Source organism: Argiope bruennichi, chromosome 2 (assembly GCF_947563725.1).
Source record: "Argiope bruennichi chromosome 2, qqArgBrue1.1, whole genome shotgun sequence".
Taxonomy (NCBI): Eukaryota; Metazoa; Arthropoda; class Arachnida; order Araneae; family Araneidae; genus Argiope; species Argiope bruennichi.
The window spans coordinates 93,425,282-93,444,498 of record NC_079152.1 but is presented as its reverse complement, the minus strand read 5'-3'; the positions used below and the strand labels follow the sequence as shown (position 1 = coordinate 93,444,498).

Here is a 19,217-nt window from a genome sequence, read left to right as displayed (position 1 = left end):
TAAAGGAACACTAATCGGAGATTTATGAGTCTTTGAATACAGTCAAAGAATAAAATTGGTGGAGTAATTGTGCAACAAATGGCAAAAAAACAACAACAACATATCCTTGGTTTCTTGCCTTCAATTTTAATATTTGATTTTAAGCAAACAGGTAACCATCTGAAATATATTCAGTAAATTTCAGTGTGAACACTACTACTTATTTAAACTAATTTAAGTGATCATTTTTTGAATAGGCTATAATCCCATAATAATATATATATATATATATATATATATATATATATATATATATATATATATATATATACAGTTTTAATTATAGCCATAATCAACAGTGTGAGTCATTAAAACAAAATATTTATTGATGTAAATAATTTTGCACTCCTTTTAAAACTTTAATTTCATATAAAGTTTTTGCTAAATAGTTTATCGGCAGAAATATAATATTATCTAATGGAATACATAAATATACTTTGATATAAACTTTCAACTATTGTTGCAAATGGTCAATGCTCCAAAATCTTCTCCCTTCCCGTGGAACGATAAAAAGGCAACTAAGACAGAAAGAAGGCAACAAACGATCTGTGATCGCACCATCTCCCAGAAGTTTTCCTCCACTAGGGGTCGGCGGGGCAGGCAGTGAGACGTCGAAGAAGGCGCGCATCCCCCAGTCCGTTTGAAATCGAGTTGCAAGCGGGTGTTCCGAGTCGAGCGTGCGGATGCGGATACGCACATCATGCTGCGAGCGATCCTCTTCTTCTGCGCATACCTCACCTGGCAAGGTAAGGGAAATTTGAAACTTCGCATTTCTTTTGCGCCCATAAAAACTTTTCTCTTCTCTCTCTTTAGTTTAAAAACTATCTTTATCTTCAAAGGATAATTCTGAGTTCGTTTGATATCGTGTATGTGAGGGAATATGAAATGTTTAGATGGAAATTTGGGTGAACGGTTGGATAATAATGTCAAACTTTCATTATAACGAAATTATTAATTTTATGAAAATGATTTCTGGTGTTATTTATCACGTATTTATTTTTTAAAGTATGAATAATTTATAACCTATGATTTGACATATTATTTAAACACGTGCGACCAGCAGTTAATAAGATTTTATTACAATTTCATTTCATTGATGTCGTTATTTTTAAAATATATATATTATCTTCCGCTCTACAATTATTGAAATAAAATATGAAGAATTGAAATTTTGAAAGTACATTTTAGAAGATTTTATTCGTTTCATAAAAATTATAAGAACCGATACTTTTTTGCGATTAAAATGCTTTCTTAGAGAATATTAATTTAAAAAAAATCCCGATTATTAGAAAGAAATGAAAAATTCTGTCGATGTGTTGTTTATTTTGAACTAAAAGATTTCATTGATAAAAAAATATTAATTTTTAAGTAATTGTCATCAAAATCATTCAGTTCCAAGACAGTCATTAATTTATCAACAATAATTTTTAAATACGTTGATATAGTATAAAATTTCATTTACTATTTTAATAGTTTTTTTTATTCATTTTCATGCGCATTTCATCAATGGCAAACTTTTGTTTGTATAACTTAAACTGATTCCTTCACACGATTTATTTAATAAAAAATACTTATTATTAAATTATTTTAATGTTTGTGAACTAATACAATGAAATTTTAATTTAATTGCTTAAAGTGCTAATTACGGTTTTCTTCTTCAGGATAAAAGGAATTTCCCCCCTTAATTAGTCAAACATATTAAATTACTGTACACATTTTCCTGCTTTCTTTACACTGAATAAAATCTTTTAAAAATTGAAAGTGAAAAATGCACTTTTAACTAGATTATTGTGAAAGATAAATTAAATGATAAGCCATTTCGATATTTATTGAGAAGCTAAACTACATCATCAAATCATTTTGCGAAATTTAAATTTTAAGATTTACGAATAAAAATGATGAATTGCAAATAAATAAATTAAGAGCTTTTACTTCATGGTGTCTTAGAATATCTACTTCAGATTAAATAAGTTAACAGCTTTGAGTAATTAATTATTGCTGTATTAAATGTTATCTTTCCGTATATTTTTATTATGCTTGTTAGTCAATATATGTAACATAAAGAAAATTGAATTTTAATTTTTTATGGTTATTAAATAGGAATTCCATACCAAAAAAATCTATATTAATGTAAATGGAGAATTGTCTATAATATTTTCATGTAAATAAAAAGAGTAATAAAAAATAGTTGCGTCCAATTAAAAAGGCATACTTTACGTCGATATTTGTTATTGCAATTAATGTAATATTATTACATTATTTAACACGACATAAAACCAATATAAGTATAAATCTCAAAATATTTTTTTTTATTTTTAAAGTGGAAATTATTTACAACAAACATAACTTATGCCTCCTATTGTTCATTGAATTGCCATTTCTATAAAGATACAAATTTTAATATAAATATTATTAAATTTCAATATTTTTAGGTTTATATGAAATGTTTGCTTTTTGTTTTTTGAAGAAAGATTTTTGTAGGAATTTGCTTTCTAATTCAATTTTGTTTAGCAATTAAAACCTACAGTCATAAAACATCGGAAAATAAATCAATTTGCAAAATAACAATTTATAAAGGAGTATTAATTCTAAAAAATAAAGTAAGAAATTAAGAGATAAAAAAATACATAAAATTAACATTATCTCGATATTTCTAAATCTCCAATCAAGGCAAAAAAAAATTATAAAACTTTGTAGCGTACTACATTAGTTTTAAAAACAAGGAAATATGTTTATATAGACACAATTGCAGAATGCTTTATATTTTGTATATGCGAATGAATATTCTATAAGTTTTGAAAATAGAAAAATTTGCTTACAGTAAAATCATTTTTGCATTTGATTATAATTTGAAAACTAATAGTATATCTGCTATTGAAGTTCCAATGTATGAAAATATAAATCTCGCGCAATAGATACATTTACTCTCTAAAATAAAAAATTATTATTTTTATATACTAGAAGTTCAACTAGATTGAAAATTTATTTCCTTTAGTGCATCATAATAGATCTCCTGAATTATTGAAAAAAATATAGCTTAATATACGCAAAAGAAATTTTATGCTTAGACAATTATTTAAAATATAAATAACAAAGCTCCCTTATAAACTGTTTTGTTTCATAAATGAAACAACCTGAAAAAATACATTTATCTAAATATGAATTGTTACTCTTATGATCCATGAACGAAAGTTTAAGGAGAACTGTTCTCCTCTTCCCTACATTAATGAAGCTAAGCGAAAATGCTATACCGGTTGTTATGCTCTCTATGCTATTGTTTCGGAAGATATTGAATCGATGTTCGGTCTGGTAAACGCCAAGTGAAGCTTACAGAGTTTCTACCAATCAGACTACAAAATTGATTCAAACGTGTATAATGGATTAACTGCTGCTATTGCAACATTTTAGTTTAACAAAATTTCAAAATTACACATTGTAAAAGTTATATTTCCATGCAATATCAAACTAAAAATACTTTGAATGAAAGGGAAGTTAATTGTTTTGTGCATAACATTTACTTCTCTTCGTATATAAAATGTTTTTACAAAAGTTTAAATTGCAAATTATGTCGAAATATGCTTTAAAAATGTAAGCTCTTTTCTGTCTTACATAAAAAAGAAACCTTTGCGAATTAATATTATCAAAATTATTATAAGGTTTTGAAATCTCTCCCAAACTCTTTCCATAAACTTGTTTGTGTTACTATCGTTTATTCAAACAAAAAAAAAATCTTAAATCATTATAGCAGGTTTTTTTATCCATAAATTATGCCGTATGCTTTTAAATGATGGTTTTTGTAAAATTTAATATCTATCTTATACGATGTACAATTTATGCAAAAGAAAACTATGATTTTTTTTTTTAAAATATACAATACGTTACAAGAGATGTTATAGAAATTATATCAAATATAACGTAATAAGGCTAATTTTATTACAGATATTTTTTGCCATTGAAACTATCAGAAATACTGTATAAATATTTGTTTTAATTCTTTTTGAATAGATTGTTTTGTATTTTTAATTACACTAAAGCAAAATTCCTCTCTAATAGTCTTTTCTGAAAAAAGATGTAATGCAATGTGCGCATCATTTTCGAAATCTGGTAATGATCTTTTCTATTTTTGAAATTAATTTGTAGGTTTTTTAGAATTTTTGACATATATCCTCATAAAAGTCCCTTTCATGAAAAATTCACAGCTAATTTTTAAAGGAATGTTATTGCTTCTTTTAATAAAAATATTTTTGATGAAGTAAAAAATACATTTTTATAGCACAATCTAATTGTCATATAAAATACGAAAATTTAGCAAAAAATGCATATAAAAAATATATACTTTTAAGTATTTAACTTCGTCATGCAAAACAGCGCACAGTGCATGCTGTGATATATAGGATCACATAAGGCTATCATGGCTATCATAAATAAATGCTACTAAAGCAGGATGATTTATTTAAATAAATAATATTATAGGTATAGGAAACGACTATACGAATCATTTTAGCAATTTAAAATTGTCGAACTTTGGAATAGCTTAAATAGAATTGGAATAATTCTAAAAAATCCTAAATACTATTTTGCAAAAAGTACTTCTTTTCAGTTTGGATGAATTTTGTGTAACATTTTCTCTGGATATGAGACAGGAAATGTCAAAAAATTTCAGATTACTATTTTTATTTACTTATTTTGTAAAAAAAAAAAGAAAAGAAAAGAAAAAAAAAACCTTGGAAAAAAATCAGTTACATTAAAGTGTCTATAAATATTTTTTTATCAATCAAATTTTCGAACAGGATAAAAAAAAAAAAACATACTTTAAAAGCATTATTTTGTGCCTTAAGATACTATGATCACTTATGCTCATTTTTTAATAAAAGAGATAAAAATTTAAATTTGAAAAATGTTCTCACACTTTAGTGACTGATTCTCTAAAAATATTAAATATTTCAATTTCGTATTAAATATTAAAAATTTCAGTTCCGTGCATAAAGTTAATTAGAAAATGATTCCTGGCTTAAAAATTATGATAAAATGCTAGTTTCAAATTGATTTTTCCACTTCTTTCTGATAGTTATTTTTATTTTATTTATTTATTTATTTTGTAATTTATAACAAAATATGAATTTTACAAAAGAGAAGAACTATGTTGAATTATATCCTATATTTAAATTGGCTGATACTTTACTCTAAGCTATCAAGATTTTGATTTTCTAAATATTGAAAATGTCAGAATGATAAAGTGATCTTCTAAAAATATTAATTTCCTTCAAATTGCGTATATCGTATAATCATAAAATGATATAAGAAAAGCAATATTCCGCATGCAATAAATGTTTCAAAATTTAGTTTTGCTTTTAGTATTAGTTAAGAATTAATAATAAACGTATTTATATATCATAAAGATAGCCACTTTCTACCCCTCATTTATCATTGCAAAAATTTCTATTAAAAATTTGGTATTTAATTTAAATAAAAATTGCACCATATAAAAATATGCGTAAAAATTCCAACCCCTCATTTATGTGAATTCTATTTGGTGTTGATACAATTGCTTGCAGTGTTTCACATTAATACCAAAAGTGTTTACCTTTTTAGTTCAATAAATAATGTGCAAGGTTTCTTTACAACAAACGCATTAAAGTGGATCAGGCTCATCTATAACGGAGTCGTCCTTCATAGGATAAACAAGGGTCATGGTGTCCTATTTTTGAACAATTGAGTCAAAAAGATTAATAAAAAAGCTATATTTTAGCGAGTTTGTACTGCGTTAGGTCACCCTGTTTAACGAAGGTTATGGGAAGATATATTCTGTAGAATTCAAGACTTGTTTTGCTTTCATAGGGCTTGAGATTTCTTAGAATGATGTTAAATGATTCTGTCCTGTGAGACTGTGATCGAATAATTTTGAGCAATTGTCAAATGAATAGCTGGCGATTGGATACAAATATTTCGCGTTTATAATCTGAAAGACTCCCTGCCTGTCATACATATTTGAAATAAAAGAGATTTCAAAAGAGGATTTGATTATATAAGAAGCCATAACGTTCTATTAATAATGAGTTAGAAAAAGATAATATTTATTGCAATGAGTTAATATGATTTCATTATATATAATCTATAAACTAATTCATTATTCAATTTACGAACTCGAAGACTAATTATATTTCTGGAAGATAAAAGCTCTGCGATAAATTATCTTAAAATCAGTACATTTAATTGGCTAATGCAGAAAAGGCTGTATATATATATATATATATATTAGATGGAGTCATTCTGTAGGATCAAAATTTCGTTAAATTAATTTATTTACTTCTAAATGAGTTCTAGAAATACATCGTGTGAGCACAAGTTAAGAGCATTTCAAATACTCTATATGTAATATATTATAAATTCAAATTCCATATCCATTTTTGCAAAGGGGAAATAAGTATAAATGATTTGGAAGAATTTTTTTCAATGTTCTTCATTTGTAAATTAAGTTGTATATTTTTTACGAGTGTAAAATCGACTTTTTAATCTATTGTAACAAAATCTTCATTGGAATTTTAATTAGATTTCTATGTTTGTAAATCAATCTTGAAACATTTGCAATGTATAAAAATGCTTGAATTTATCACATTTCATATCAGTTGTTGCAAATACATTAAGCTATTTTTAGGATTAAGAAGTCTTTTTTATATAAATTATTAAAATAAATAATATTTTCCTAAACATGAAACATTTGTTTATTAAAAATCATAAAATCTGCTACACCAAAGAATTATAAAATTTCTTATTTTCTCGAAAGAAAAAAAAAATCTCGAAGAACATTTAAAAGTCACGAATTATTTTTCATAACTTATTAATGATTTTTAAAAGATGATGCAAACATTGTAAAGGGCAATTTAAAGAATAAAGGCAAGAAATTTTAGCCGTCGATATAGGCAGAGGATTTAAATTTTTATCTGCAATCATAGGCAAGTCGTAACGTTTAAAATAATATAATACCTCAAAATAGTTTTCAAGTTAGAATTAATATTTAGTTCTCATGTCAAAAAGGTAAATTTTTATTTAATACTTTTTATCTAACCTTCCTTTTCTAATTTAAACTTCAGTTTAAAACAAAACTTGAATACTACCACGCTGTTTGCTTGCACGGTAATGCGCAATGGAGATTCAGTTTTTAAATAATAATTATTTAACTAATTATCATGAAACTTACAGTAAAATATTCATTTTTCTACAAAGTCCTTACGAGTACAATTAGAAGAAAAGTTATTCAATTCTTTCACTTCTGTATGAAACGAATATTAGCATTTAACTTTCATTTATACGCATTATCATAAAAAATCCTGTTTCTTATTTCAACAAGTTTAGCATTTTCCTAAAAGTGCACTTCTTAAAAATCTGCCTCTATTACTGATCATTGAGAAAGCAAACATGTTTTCTCCAGTATTAACAAAATTCGAATGTCTGGAAAAATAACTGAATTTATCATCATGACAAAATGCCGAAATATTCATCAACTAATTAAATACTTAAAACTACTTTACGCTTCAGTTATTATTAGCTTTAAAACGAAAATTTTCTCCAAGAAGACTTATAAGTTTGCATTTAATTCTATTTCTTTTGAAAATTGTTTTCACACAGAACTGGAATTTGCTCTCTTTGTATCAGTATTAATGTGACTTAATTAATTGCGAGTTCAAATGTTTTTTTTTTTCATTTATTTAAAGATTTACGTTAAATTAATTAGAGCAGGACATTAGTCTAAATAGAAACATCTTATAACTAATTTTTATTTCCAGTATACTATAAATAAAATTTATCGAAATGAATTTGAATCCATGCATGAATTTCGGTCGAATCATTAGCCTTATTGTTATAATAGCAGAAACTTGGTTAAATAAAACTTGGTTAAACTTGGTTAGAAAATAACTAGTACCTAAAAAAATACAATATATATCCAGGCTTTATTGAAATAGAGTTTTAAGAATAAGTTCAGAAAATAAAAAACAATCCAATGAAAAAGAAATATTCTGAAATAATAACATTGCAAAAGCGATATTTGAGATTTTGACGACATCTCTTTTCTATAAAAGTTCATTGAGAAGTAAATGACATATATAATGGTTCATTAATGTAGAACCCTCGTAAAACCCAACAGTATTCGATAATTAACTTGACTATAACAGGAGTATTGATAAAGTGTCCAGAGAATTTAAATTTGTATTCTGTTTTTTAATATTATAGGGACAGTATATGAATTTGAAATTCATAATATTTTTTAATGTTTCTATGCTCAGTGTCTGGAACTTTTCTAATCTTAAAGTATGTTTTGATATTTTCAAATCTTAGTACTATCTCGTTCACGAAGAAGAGAAATAATTTTAATCATCAGAAAGAAAAAAAATGCGAACTCGAGATTTTGACGAATTTGCATACTTCAGATCTTTTTAAAAATATATTTTTATCGTTATGCCTGTCCATGAATACGAAAACTCAAAAGAAATTCCGAGTTATCGACTTTAGACTGGAGAAATTTGGTACATAAATTTTAGACCAGATATGAAAACTTCTAGCAAATTTTAAACGATATCCATTTTGACAAAATCTGCCTTTTTTGCTGTTTGAGTACAAGTGAACTCGATTACTACTAAACATAAAGAAAGAGAAAGAGAGATGGATAAAATCTGGAATATAAGTTTAGCATTTAAAATGTAGATACTTATCAAATTTTGAACAAAATCAGTCTATACTTTCGTATTAAATTAAATTACGTAATCTATAATTGTTTCGTGTTAAATTTTGGTTTGATTGAGTCAAAAAAAAAAATTGCACAAATTCATATTTGCATAATAGATACAGTAAAAATAACTTTCAAGCCAAAAAATATAGGTGCTATCGTTCGCTAATGTCATTAAAAGCATTCTTGACCTTTACCAAGTTCCATATTTTTATGGGTTGGGAAGAGAATAAGATTTTTCTTGAAAAATATGCGAGAAAATTTAGAGGAAACCTTAGATTGATAATTTATTTTGTGTCATTCAGTCTATAACTGAAGTTTTTAATTGTATACACTTTTATTAAATAAATAAACTATGCTGATACTGAATATAACAAGTGTTTACCGATTTAGCTGAATTAATAATAGTAAGCTGAATGTAGAAAACCTTATAAGAGCATTGGGAGGGGGGGGGGGGTATTAACGTTAATGGTAATATTAACGTTCCAGGTGGAGGGGGGGGGTCACAAGTTCTCTCTATCAGTGTATGTTGTCATATCATTAGTCGTTTTATTTTTATTATTATCAAATATCCCGTAATTTATTATTTGCAAAATATTTCCAATTTTATCTCTTTTTTTTTAAATCAATCGATATTGACCTTCACCTTGACTATTGACCTTGCAAATTCAAAAAGTATTCTACAATTATGTTCTGCCAATAAAATCCGAATGACTCGATAACGACGAGGACATATGATAGGTCAGTCATGTCGTCTTTTGGGAGCAAAATTCTTCCGTACCAACCTACTAAACCAACAAGTTAACCATCGGTTTTCGAGTTCAGTAGAATATTTTTGCGCTGAGGTTACATTACATGTATGTCCGTCATTTTCTGTCAGGCTTTCGGAGTTCCCATTTTTTATGTATTCCAAAGTTAATCCCACATCATTTCAGAAAAAAAGCATTCTCTAGGCTATATCAAATCCTGCACATAAGTAGAGAGCGGAGATTTTCAAACTATGTACCACTAACGGAAAGTTACATTATTTTTATTGGCATAATATTTTCAAAGATTTAATGAAAGTTCAAAATGATTATAAGCATCTATCTATTAGCATTTTATTTTAATATTGATTGTTTACACTCACACCCACGACCAAGATTTTCTGACTATTACAGAGACCAAAACTATTACGATCTTGAAAAAATCTTCAAGTAGATTTGGTAATACGTAATTTTATTTCAATGAATCTTTTCTACATAAATATGGAACTACTTTAAATCATCTTTTATTTCAACACGTTATTACTACTCTAAATCCCACAAACACAGTTTGTTGTAAATTCTATTATGAATTTTATTTTTGGATTTACATGCTGTAAGTCACAAAATAGTAGATTTCCTTTAGCAAGTAGTTTGAAAACATATAACATGCTGAGGATATAACAACTATTAAGCAAAGATCATACTTTTATACAGGAATTAGGAAAAAAAAATCTGTTGCTTTTTTACCATCAAATAAGGCTTTTAAACCTGCAACTAGTTTGCTTTCTGTCTAGCAGCTGAGAATTTGAATGGAGGAAAGCAGGGCACACTTATAAGTCAGGGAACTCGGGCTAATATATTTTTCTATATAACACATCGCTCTTACGGACTTATGCAAATACAATTTTTGACTTATTTTTGAAATTAATAATTAATAATTTTGAAAATAATAATTAAAAAATTCTGATTTTCATAAAAAAATTATCAGATTTAATTTTGTAGCCTTTCTGTGCAAACGATATCTTTATGTCTCTATATCTTTTAAAATTATTGATTTTTATAGCATCTCTACGGAATTAGGAACCGTCTTGAATCTTCACACAGTCATCAATTTCTTTTGTCTGCAATACTGCTAGTATACTTCGGAAATAAATTTTAAAAAAAATTTCAGTGTGCTTAGTTAACATACTCTTTAAAAAATATATTTACTTAGGTTTTAAAATAGAATTTGTTGACTAACTGATTTTTAAGGACAAAATTTTATCAATTACTAATATTTAAAATGCATTAAGTAACATTCTGTAAATTAATTAATTGATTCCCTGGAGATCAAAAAATTTTTGAACATAGAAAATGTTTTAGCTTTTTATAGATGTAAATGCCACTCTATGACCTTAAAAAAATCCTTTAAGAATTTTTACAAATTTTGGAGGATTTTATTAAACAAAAATGTATCAAAAAATTGGAAGTATTCAAATAAATTTTTATTGTTTGTAAACGTGACTAGATTTAGGAATTATGGCTAGAAGAACTTTGCTTCTTTCTTTCCGTGAATCTGAAGTATAGGTAGCGGCATACAGCAGATAAGCAAAAGAACGTACTTTTGAATAATCTGAAATTAAATATAATTATTTAAATAAGGTATACAGGGTGTCTTAAAAACCTTGACCGCGGCATTTATTCCTTAAATATTGATCGTAGACATATACTATGAATTACAAAATTGCGTAAAAAAAAGTGCAAAATGTTATGAAATAGATTAAAATGTTTAGAGAATGAAACTTTAAAAATAAAAATAAATAAATTTTTATACGGACCCTGTACAAAATAATTCCTAGTGAGTAAAATGGGCGCCATCCTCCAATAAGGTCATGTACAAAATTTCATAATTTTATCATGAAAATTCTTAAAGATATGTTAAAACAAAGTTGGAGAACGATCAATCACAAATTAAAATGCAAATGTTTACAGCTTCAGTGCAGATGACGCGACGCAGGAATGCATCATAAGAAAATAAAATATGCTTTATATCTTTAATTTTAAATACAAATTTTAAAATCTTTGCTTCCTGAAAAATACTTCAAACTTTTATATAATGAATTACAGAATATAACTTTAAAATAGCACAGTCAATGAACTTGTAAAAAATCTTATGTAATCCTTCATTAAAGTAATCTTTTCTTATGTAATCTTTCCTTTATGTAATATTTTCTTTAAGTTATGTAATCTTTCCTTTAAGTTATTATTTCTACACATTTTTAATACTTTTGAACCGATAAATAGTAAAATTATCATTTATTTATTCAATCATTACTTTCTTTGTTAATTTGTGTACGACCCCTAAAACACGAACATCCGACATGATTTTTTCTCTTTGCGAACTCATATCCAGGCATCAAAAAGTGGTTTAAGTCAGCATTTATGTAGTTTCATATCTTTGAGAATTTTTGTGATAAAATGCTGGGATTTCATACATGACCTTATTAGAGGATGCGGTACATTTTACTCACTGGGAATTTTTTTGTACGGAGTCCACATAAAAATTTAAATTTTGCATTTTTTAAAGTTTATTCCCCTGAAAACTTTAATTGATTTCATAGCAATTTGCAACTTTGTAATTTACAGTATATGTCTACGATCAATATTTCAGGAATAAAAGCCGCTGTCAAGGTTTTTGAGACACCTTGTATATATAATGACTTTTTAACGAAGCAGTATTGTTTTTATTTAACCACTTATTATACGAAATAATATAAGTTGTTTCAATATGAGATTTTACTATCAAGAAGTTATATCAATAATAAAGCGAGTATAGGCATGTTGAAAATAACCATTGCTGTTCTATTGGTTCATATAGAATTTTCTTTAAGAACCTCCAAATTTGTTCTATTTTTCTCAAAAATACTTACATTCTGTTGACTAGTTTACTACTTAACTAATCAGGTTTACATGATGTCTTTACTTTCATTGCAAAAGTCACAGTTGTTCCTTAGATTTCAGAAAAAAATATTGACACTAAACTAAAAGTTTAGAAATATGATATACTTAATGCTAAATACAATTAAGGAGTTAGGAAGTGAAAACTATATCCGCGCACAGTTTGTCAACTTTTGGAAGAGTTCCTTAGCATGTTTAACATCGTCTCATTAATTAAAAAATTTACAAAAAAATAGTAATTTGTAAGTAACACTTAAAAATTTTATTATTTATATTCATTGATACTAAAGGAAGTAATAATAGTAATGGGTCTTTACTAATATTAATGGATCGCTAGCAATAATGGAACTAATTTCTTATTTTATTTTGGATTATAATATGTACTTTTTATGATATACACGTTGAACCTTTATTCAAATGTAAGAAAAATTACTTCTTGAAAAGAATACAATTTTAATATAAATTATATATTATTCATGGAGAATTTTCCTTTAACATTTTGTGTTTTAACGATCATTCAAAAGCGTCAGTTTTTTAATACAGCTTTCCATAAAGTTTTAAATAATAACTTTTTTCCTTGTTAAAATTCTAATAAAAGTGAATAGTGCAACTTTATTTATATTAAATCGGTATGAATTTTTAATTAATATTAACATTATGATTCATTCAAGATATATATGTCTAGATGCTATAGATTGACACTGACGATATAAATGTAATATTTATAATTATATTACATAACCCTACATGACAAACGCTTAAAAAGCGAAATATTTTTTGTTCTAAATATTTATGATTTCCACTCTTTTTAGGGACAAATGTGTGTCATAGAATAATAAATAAATAAATAAATCATACAGCTTATATAAGAGGAAATAATCCAAAGATTAAGGGGGAAAAGTCTTAAAAATACTTAATCAATCATCAAGTAGGCTTCGATAATTATGCAGCAAATTTGAATGCTAACAGTTTTTAACAGAGCGCGAAAATACTATCAGAGATATTTATCACTTCAATCCTCCATATATGCGTGTTTTTCTAAGTCATAATTTTTAATTGATCAAAACCTAATTTAATAAATTATATTTTGGAACTATTTTTATACATTACATGGAAGAAAAATGACTAATAACAAAAATATTTCATGCATTCCAAATTAATTTATATCTGTAGCAAAAGAAAGCATATTTTTGCAATACCTAATATTGTTAATTATGTTTCCGGACATCTTTATTAAACTGAGTAAGTTTCTAAAGAAAAAAAATAATCAACATAATAACTGTAGTATTCATACTAATAAAATAATATACGGATATTCTTTTTTATTAACAAATTTTTAGCAATGGTAAAATCAATATACGTAACTAAATTGCGTAAAATATATCTGACAAAATTTATTATAGTGATTACAAACTGCAATTCCTTTGTCACTTCTAGCTTTCTTAGTCTGAAGGTCGTGGTTTATAAATGAATGTTGGCTCAAGTGTTGTCTTCATCATCTGATCATGGCTTCAAAATTACAAAGTACGATTCAAAATATCATTTGCGTAGATTGGAATTAAAGCCTGAATCCTTAAATTTATCCGTTTCTAAAATGATTTATAAAAACCTAAATGTCGACTATATAATGTGTCGTCAATATATATTTTCCACGCCTTTTGAAAAATAAAATATACCTTCCTTCTCATTTTTGTTTATATAAAAAAAGAGTGAATGCCAATTTAAATTGACTCTAAAATTCAGTCATCGGAAAAATAAAAAATCTTTCTTATTATTAAAAATATTCCTCGGAAACTTTATTATAATTTGTTGTTGATACTTACATGTTTAAATAAAAACAAAAGTGCGTGCTGCATTCGCGTAAGAGTTTTGAACGATAATATTATACATTTTAATTCAATATATTGATTTCCGAAGAATTTTTATATAGTTTAATTAATAACAGAATAAAAAATATATAAAAACAGGCAACGCTCATATATTAATAATTAAAAAGTAGGTGTTTATTAAAAATATTTGAGAAATACAATCTGGGATAAAAAATTGGGACATAAGAGGTTAAAATATATTTACAAGTCATTATTATTCATTATTCATTTCTTTTTTTTTCTAATTCATTTGTAGATTCCAAAATTCTAAAAGTATTATTTGTCATTAAAAGAATAAAATTATAACTTTGATGATAAAATATGTGACAATTATTAATATAGAAAAATTAAAAACAAAATAGAGGAAACCCACTTTAGTTATGTATTTAAATTAGAAGCTTTTTTTACTATACATAAGGCAACAAAACATATTTCCTCTGTCATTAAGAAAAAAATCTGCAAGTTTCTTTTTCAGAAAACGTTAATTTCTGAAATCAAACGTTTAAATTTTTTATTTTTGAACTGTATAATGTCTCGCATTGAAACTTATTTTCATAAAAAAGATAGAAATTAGTATTTGATTTGTGCGAGTGCAATTTGTTTACTATATTGAAAAAACAGAATCTCCTATTTTGAAAACAAAACGAGACATCTTTAGTTCTTGAAAATGATCAGTAAGAAGTATAAAATTATCAAATGAATAGAATAATCTTTTAAATAATATATACACATTCTATTTTATGCAATTAGTTCCGAATCATTTAATGAAAAAAAAAGACGTGAACATCCCTTGAGAATGAAATGCTTATCTTCACGGAACTGGTGGTAATTCGATGCAATGATTTGAAAATAATAAGTTCAGAAGTATTGAATCGAATGAAAAGCAGATCTTTATCAAAACTGTTTCGAAATGTTTAAATACCTTTTTTTTTTTTTTGAAGCTAATTTAAATATTTGTGGAAAGGCAGACATCTGATAAAGTTAGTATTTGTAAATTTTAATTGATAAAATTATTATTGCAATGTTAATTGTTTCAACTGAGTCAATTTAATAACTAAGAAAATTATATGTTCCTCTGATTTATTTGATCAAGAATTAACCAATAAGTTTATTGAATTTTTTTTCATCCTCTATATTTTTTTGAAATTAAGTTTTTTATTGGTATGTTGTATTATTCAAACCCAAAATACTTATTGATAATGTTTTATTTCATGACGCCTTTCTAATTAATATTGAATTTGAAAATGCATTGCTTTCGGAAATGAATTTCTTTTCGAAGTGCTTTTGCAAGACTGATTAGTCTAACAAAGTAATCTAGTAAGAAGTCTTTCTCCTTTTCTATTTGAATAAACTTCACAAGTTTTAAAGTAACAAAATCATCTAAATCGTCTAGTCGTTTTATATAAAAAAAAAATAAAAAAAAATTATAATTCTTTTGAAAATTATTATTTTTATGAATTCATTATAAATTCTCATGAAAATTATTTATTTACTTTTTCTTCCTTCCATCAACAAACATGATTGATGATATATATTGCAGGATTACAAGAAATGGATATTTAGTATTCTTCTTCAGCTAGATTTAAAATAATTCCATTAGAATGTTAAGAACAGTTTTGAATTAAAATGTGAAGTCATTTGAATTGAAATCTTACAAATAATAAAGGTGGAAATCATACTGTTAATTAAATCTGTATAAAAAAAAATCTTGTAACTCGGAAACATTTCGATGTGAAAACAATATATTTTTCATCTTTTTCTGACTTTATTGAAGCAAAGAAATTAATACCAAAAATTATAAATGCTTAATGCTTTTCATTTAAATGCTTTCGTTCCCATGTCAGTTTAGCTACAGAAGTAAAATTGTTATTTTTTAAAAATATTTTTAACTTTTCTAAGAATTATGATCATTTAATTATTAAATTACGAGTAGATTGCATTCTTTAGAAGCGCCATTCTTTAATATTAAAATATGCCTTAAATTAAATTTTTTAAAAATATCATCTGTTTTTATAAGCCCTTTGCTTTAGAATTATATTTTCCATAAAATATTTTTTTTTATTTTATTTATGTATTGAAATTTTTTTCGTGGAATAGATACTGTTGAAACTAGAGGAGCTTTTAATTTCTAACAACTTTAAAATTGCGCGAATTAAATTTATGAATGAGCACGGAAAATATGCTGAAATAATAATAATAAAAATTCTTACGTATCATGTTGTTTAGCATTTAAGTGTAATCATATTTTAAGTAAAATTTCTATAAGAATTATTAAAGTTTTCTTTTATATTTTTTTCTTTGAAATGAAGAGCTGAATTTCAGCAGACAAATGAAAATTAAAAATAGTTTATAAAAAATTAAATTAAATTAAAATAGTTTAATTACTATTCACAGAGTCACATAAACATTTTAAAGTTTCAACAAAAGTTCGCCTCTAATTTTAATTTACTTAACAGTAATTATTTAAATACTGGTTTACAATATAATTTCACAAAGAATAAAATACAATGTATATCGATGTTAACTCAAATAATTAAAGCATACTGTACATTATTTTTAAACATGAAATTATAATTCAATCTATTTGAATACAAATCAACACTTATTTCAATACACAACTATTCTTCATCATCTCCTTTTTTTTTAATTACTTTTTTTTTTCGTTTTCTTTTATTGGCTTTTAACAATTCTTTTTCCTTTACTTCTTTTCCTTCCCTAATGCATATCAATCTAAAAATTTAAAGGAATTTTCAAACGAATTCAACGACAAGATATATTAATAATTTACTTAGTAGTTTACTTACTTTACTTAGTAGTTTACTTACTTTACTTAGTAGTTTACTTACTTTACTTAGTAGTTTACTTACTTATTACTGAAGTAATAAAAATCATTGAATAATCCTTTTCAAGTTCTCTGCAAAAATATTTATAATCATAAGAATTTCTTCCTAATTTTTAACTGAATATTAATAAATATTAAAGAGGAAAAATAATTAAGAATTTTTCTTTTCTTTTTCCATTCATCTAATTAGTATTATACCTGTGGTTTTATCTCATATTAATTGCTAAAGTAGTATTTCAATTATACTTTAATCTTCAAGCATTATATGTATAAGTATTTTTGCGTAAGTACTGCAATACTTATGAATTAAAATTACTATGTTTTATCATCTATGTTTACCAAGGGGTATAATAAGTAGCTTTTTTCACTTTCACGATTTCTTTCTGCAGAAATTATTTTTAAATTATCATCCAAAGATGCTATTGCAATTTTAAATGGCACTTTATTGAAGTGTAAAAAACATGAAAAAAGTTAAATTTAATATTTCTAATTAGATCAGATATTGTTTTAATATTTTTCTACAAATATATAGAGTTACGTAATATTATTAATAAATGAATTTATATGCTGTTTTATTTTTTTAAATGAAATCAAATTTGAAAATATGAAATTTTACCGCATTTTGAAATCACAGTGATTTCAGAAATTCGTGAAATCTGTTCCTTCTACTACTTTTCAATGTTAATAAAATTTGAATTCAAAATGATCTTTTAACTATGATTATTGTTTAATTTGTTCTCATTATTATTAGATAGGTATTTTTATTTTTGTTGCCATTAAATTAGCAAATTAGGTTTGCAAGTATTCATATAATGAACCAATCAACGTTGCTAGTTGATAGAAAGTATATGATTCTTACTAATACAAAAGATGTATCTCTACCGTTTCATTGTACATTATCATTGTGTGTGTATCAGAATCAACATTTCCCAAACTACTATTAAAAACGTTTCAGTTTTAAATGGGCTAAAAATATATTGAAATTCTAATTTCTTTAATCGTTACAATTAAAGATAATATTTTTAAAATTGAAAAAAACGGCCACAAAATATAATTTAAATAAAAAAAATGAAATCCAGGTAATTTAAATTTTTATCTGTGATTTATTTATCCATATCGAGAGACATGCTATAAAAAAATAGAGTATTAGATAAAAAGATTTATCTGATTTTCGAAGTCATTAAGAAACAGTAACTCAGGTCTTGTTAACCAAATAGGTGGTGTTGATATTTAAAAAAAATGATAAATTTGGATCCATCAGTGCTAATATGCTTTTTGATATCAAGAAATCCATGAAAAATTACCGTATAATAGCAACTTAGTTCGTCCGGCATATCTCATTGACTGGCCTTCGCGAACAGTTAATCGAATCTAAAATCAGTCATAAAATGGTCATCACCATTTTATATCACCATTATCAATTTTACAGCGTGAATTCATATTGAATATTAAGGAGATAATGAGCACCATTCATCCAGCAATGCAATTTCCAAGATTTCAAGAATGGGGAAATGAATTATCTGCAATTGCCTTCTCGGGATTATATAAAATGTCCAAATCCTCTTTGCAATTATATAAATTTTATAGTGTGAATTCATATTGAATATTAAGGAGATAATGAGCACCATTCATCCAGCAATGCAATTTCCAAGATTTCAAGAATGGGGAAATGAATTATCTGCAATTGCCTTCTCGGGATTATATAAAATGTCTAAATCCTCTTCGCAATTATATTGTTTGTTTGTTTCTTATGGCACTTGCCACTGACAAGCCCGCTGTTACGAAGACAGCGATTTAAGCCTGAGGGGGAACGTCTCTTATTTTTTTATAGCAGCGCCAACTAGGGCCAAGAGTACGACTTTGCCACTCACGCATCATTCATTCGCTTGCACAACCCCTTTTTACAGGAGGGCACATTCACACATCTCACAGATAGAACAACAGAAGAACAACCATGCCCAAACCGGGACTCGAACCCGGGACGCCCAGATCACGGGGAAGACGCGCTACCCCTATGCCAAAACGCCGGCTTGCAATTATATAAATTTTATAGTGTGAATTCA

At 25.8% G+C, this 19,217-nt stretch overlaps 1 protein-coding gene across 1 annotated transcript in view; it reads left to right on the top strand.

The window, feature by feature from the left end:
• Positions 1 to 711: 711 nt before the first annotated feature.
• LOC129961609 (synaptogenesis protein syg-2-like) overlaps positions 712 to 19,217 on the top strand; it is a 251,873-nt gene continuing 233,367 nt past the window's right edge. The window contains exon 1 of the mRNA XM_056075114.1: positions 712 to 785. Within this exon, the coding sequence (XP_055931089.1) occupies positions 740 to 785 (46 nt within the window). The 5' untranslated portion in view covers positions 712 to 739. The remainder of the gene's footprint in view (positions 786 to 19,217) is intronic.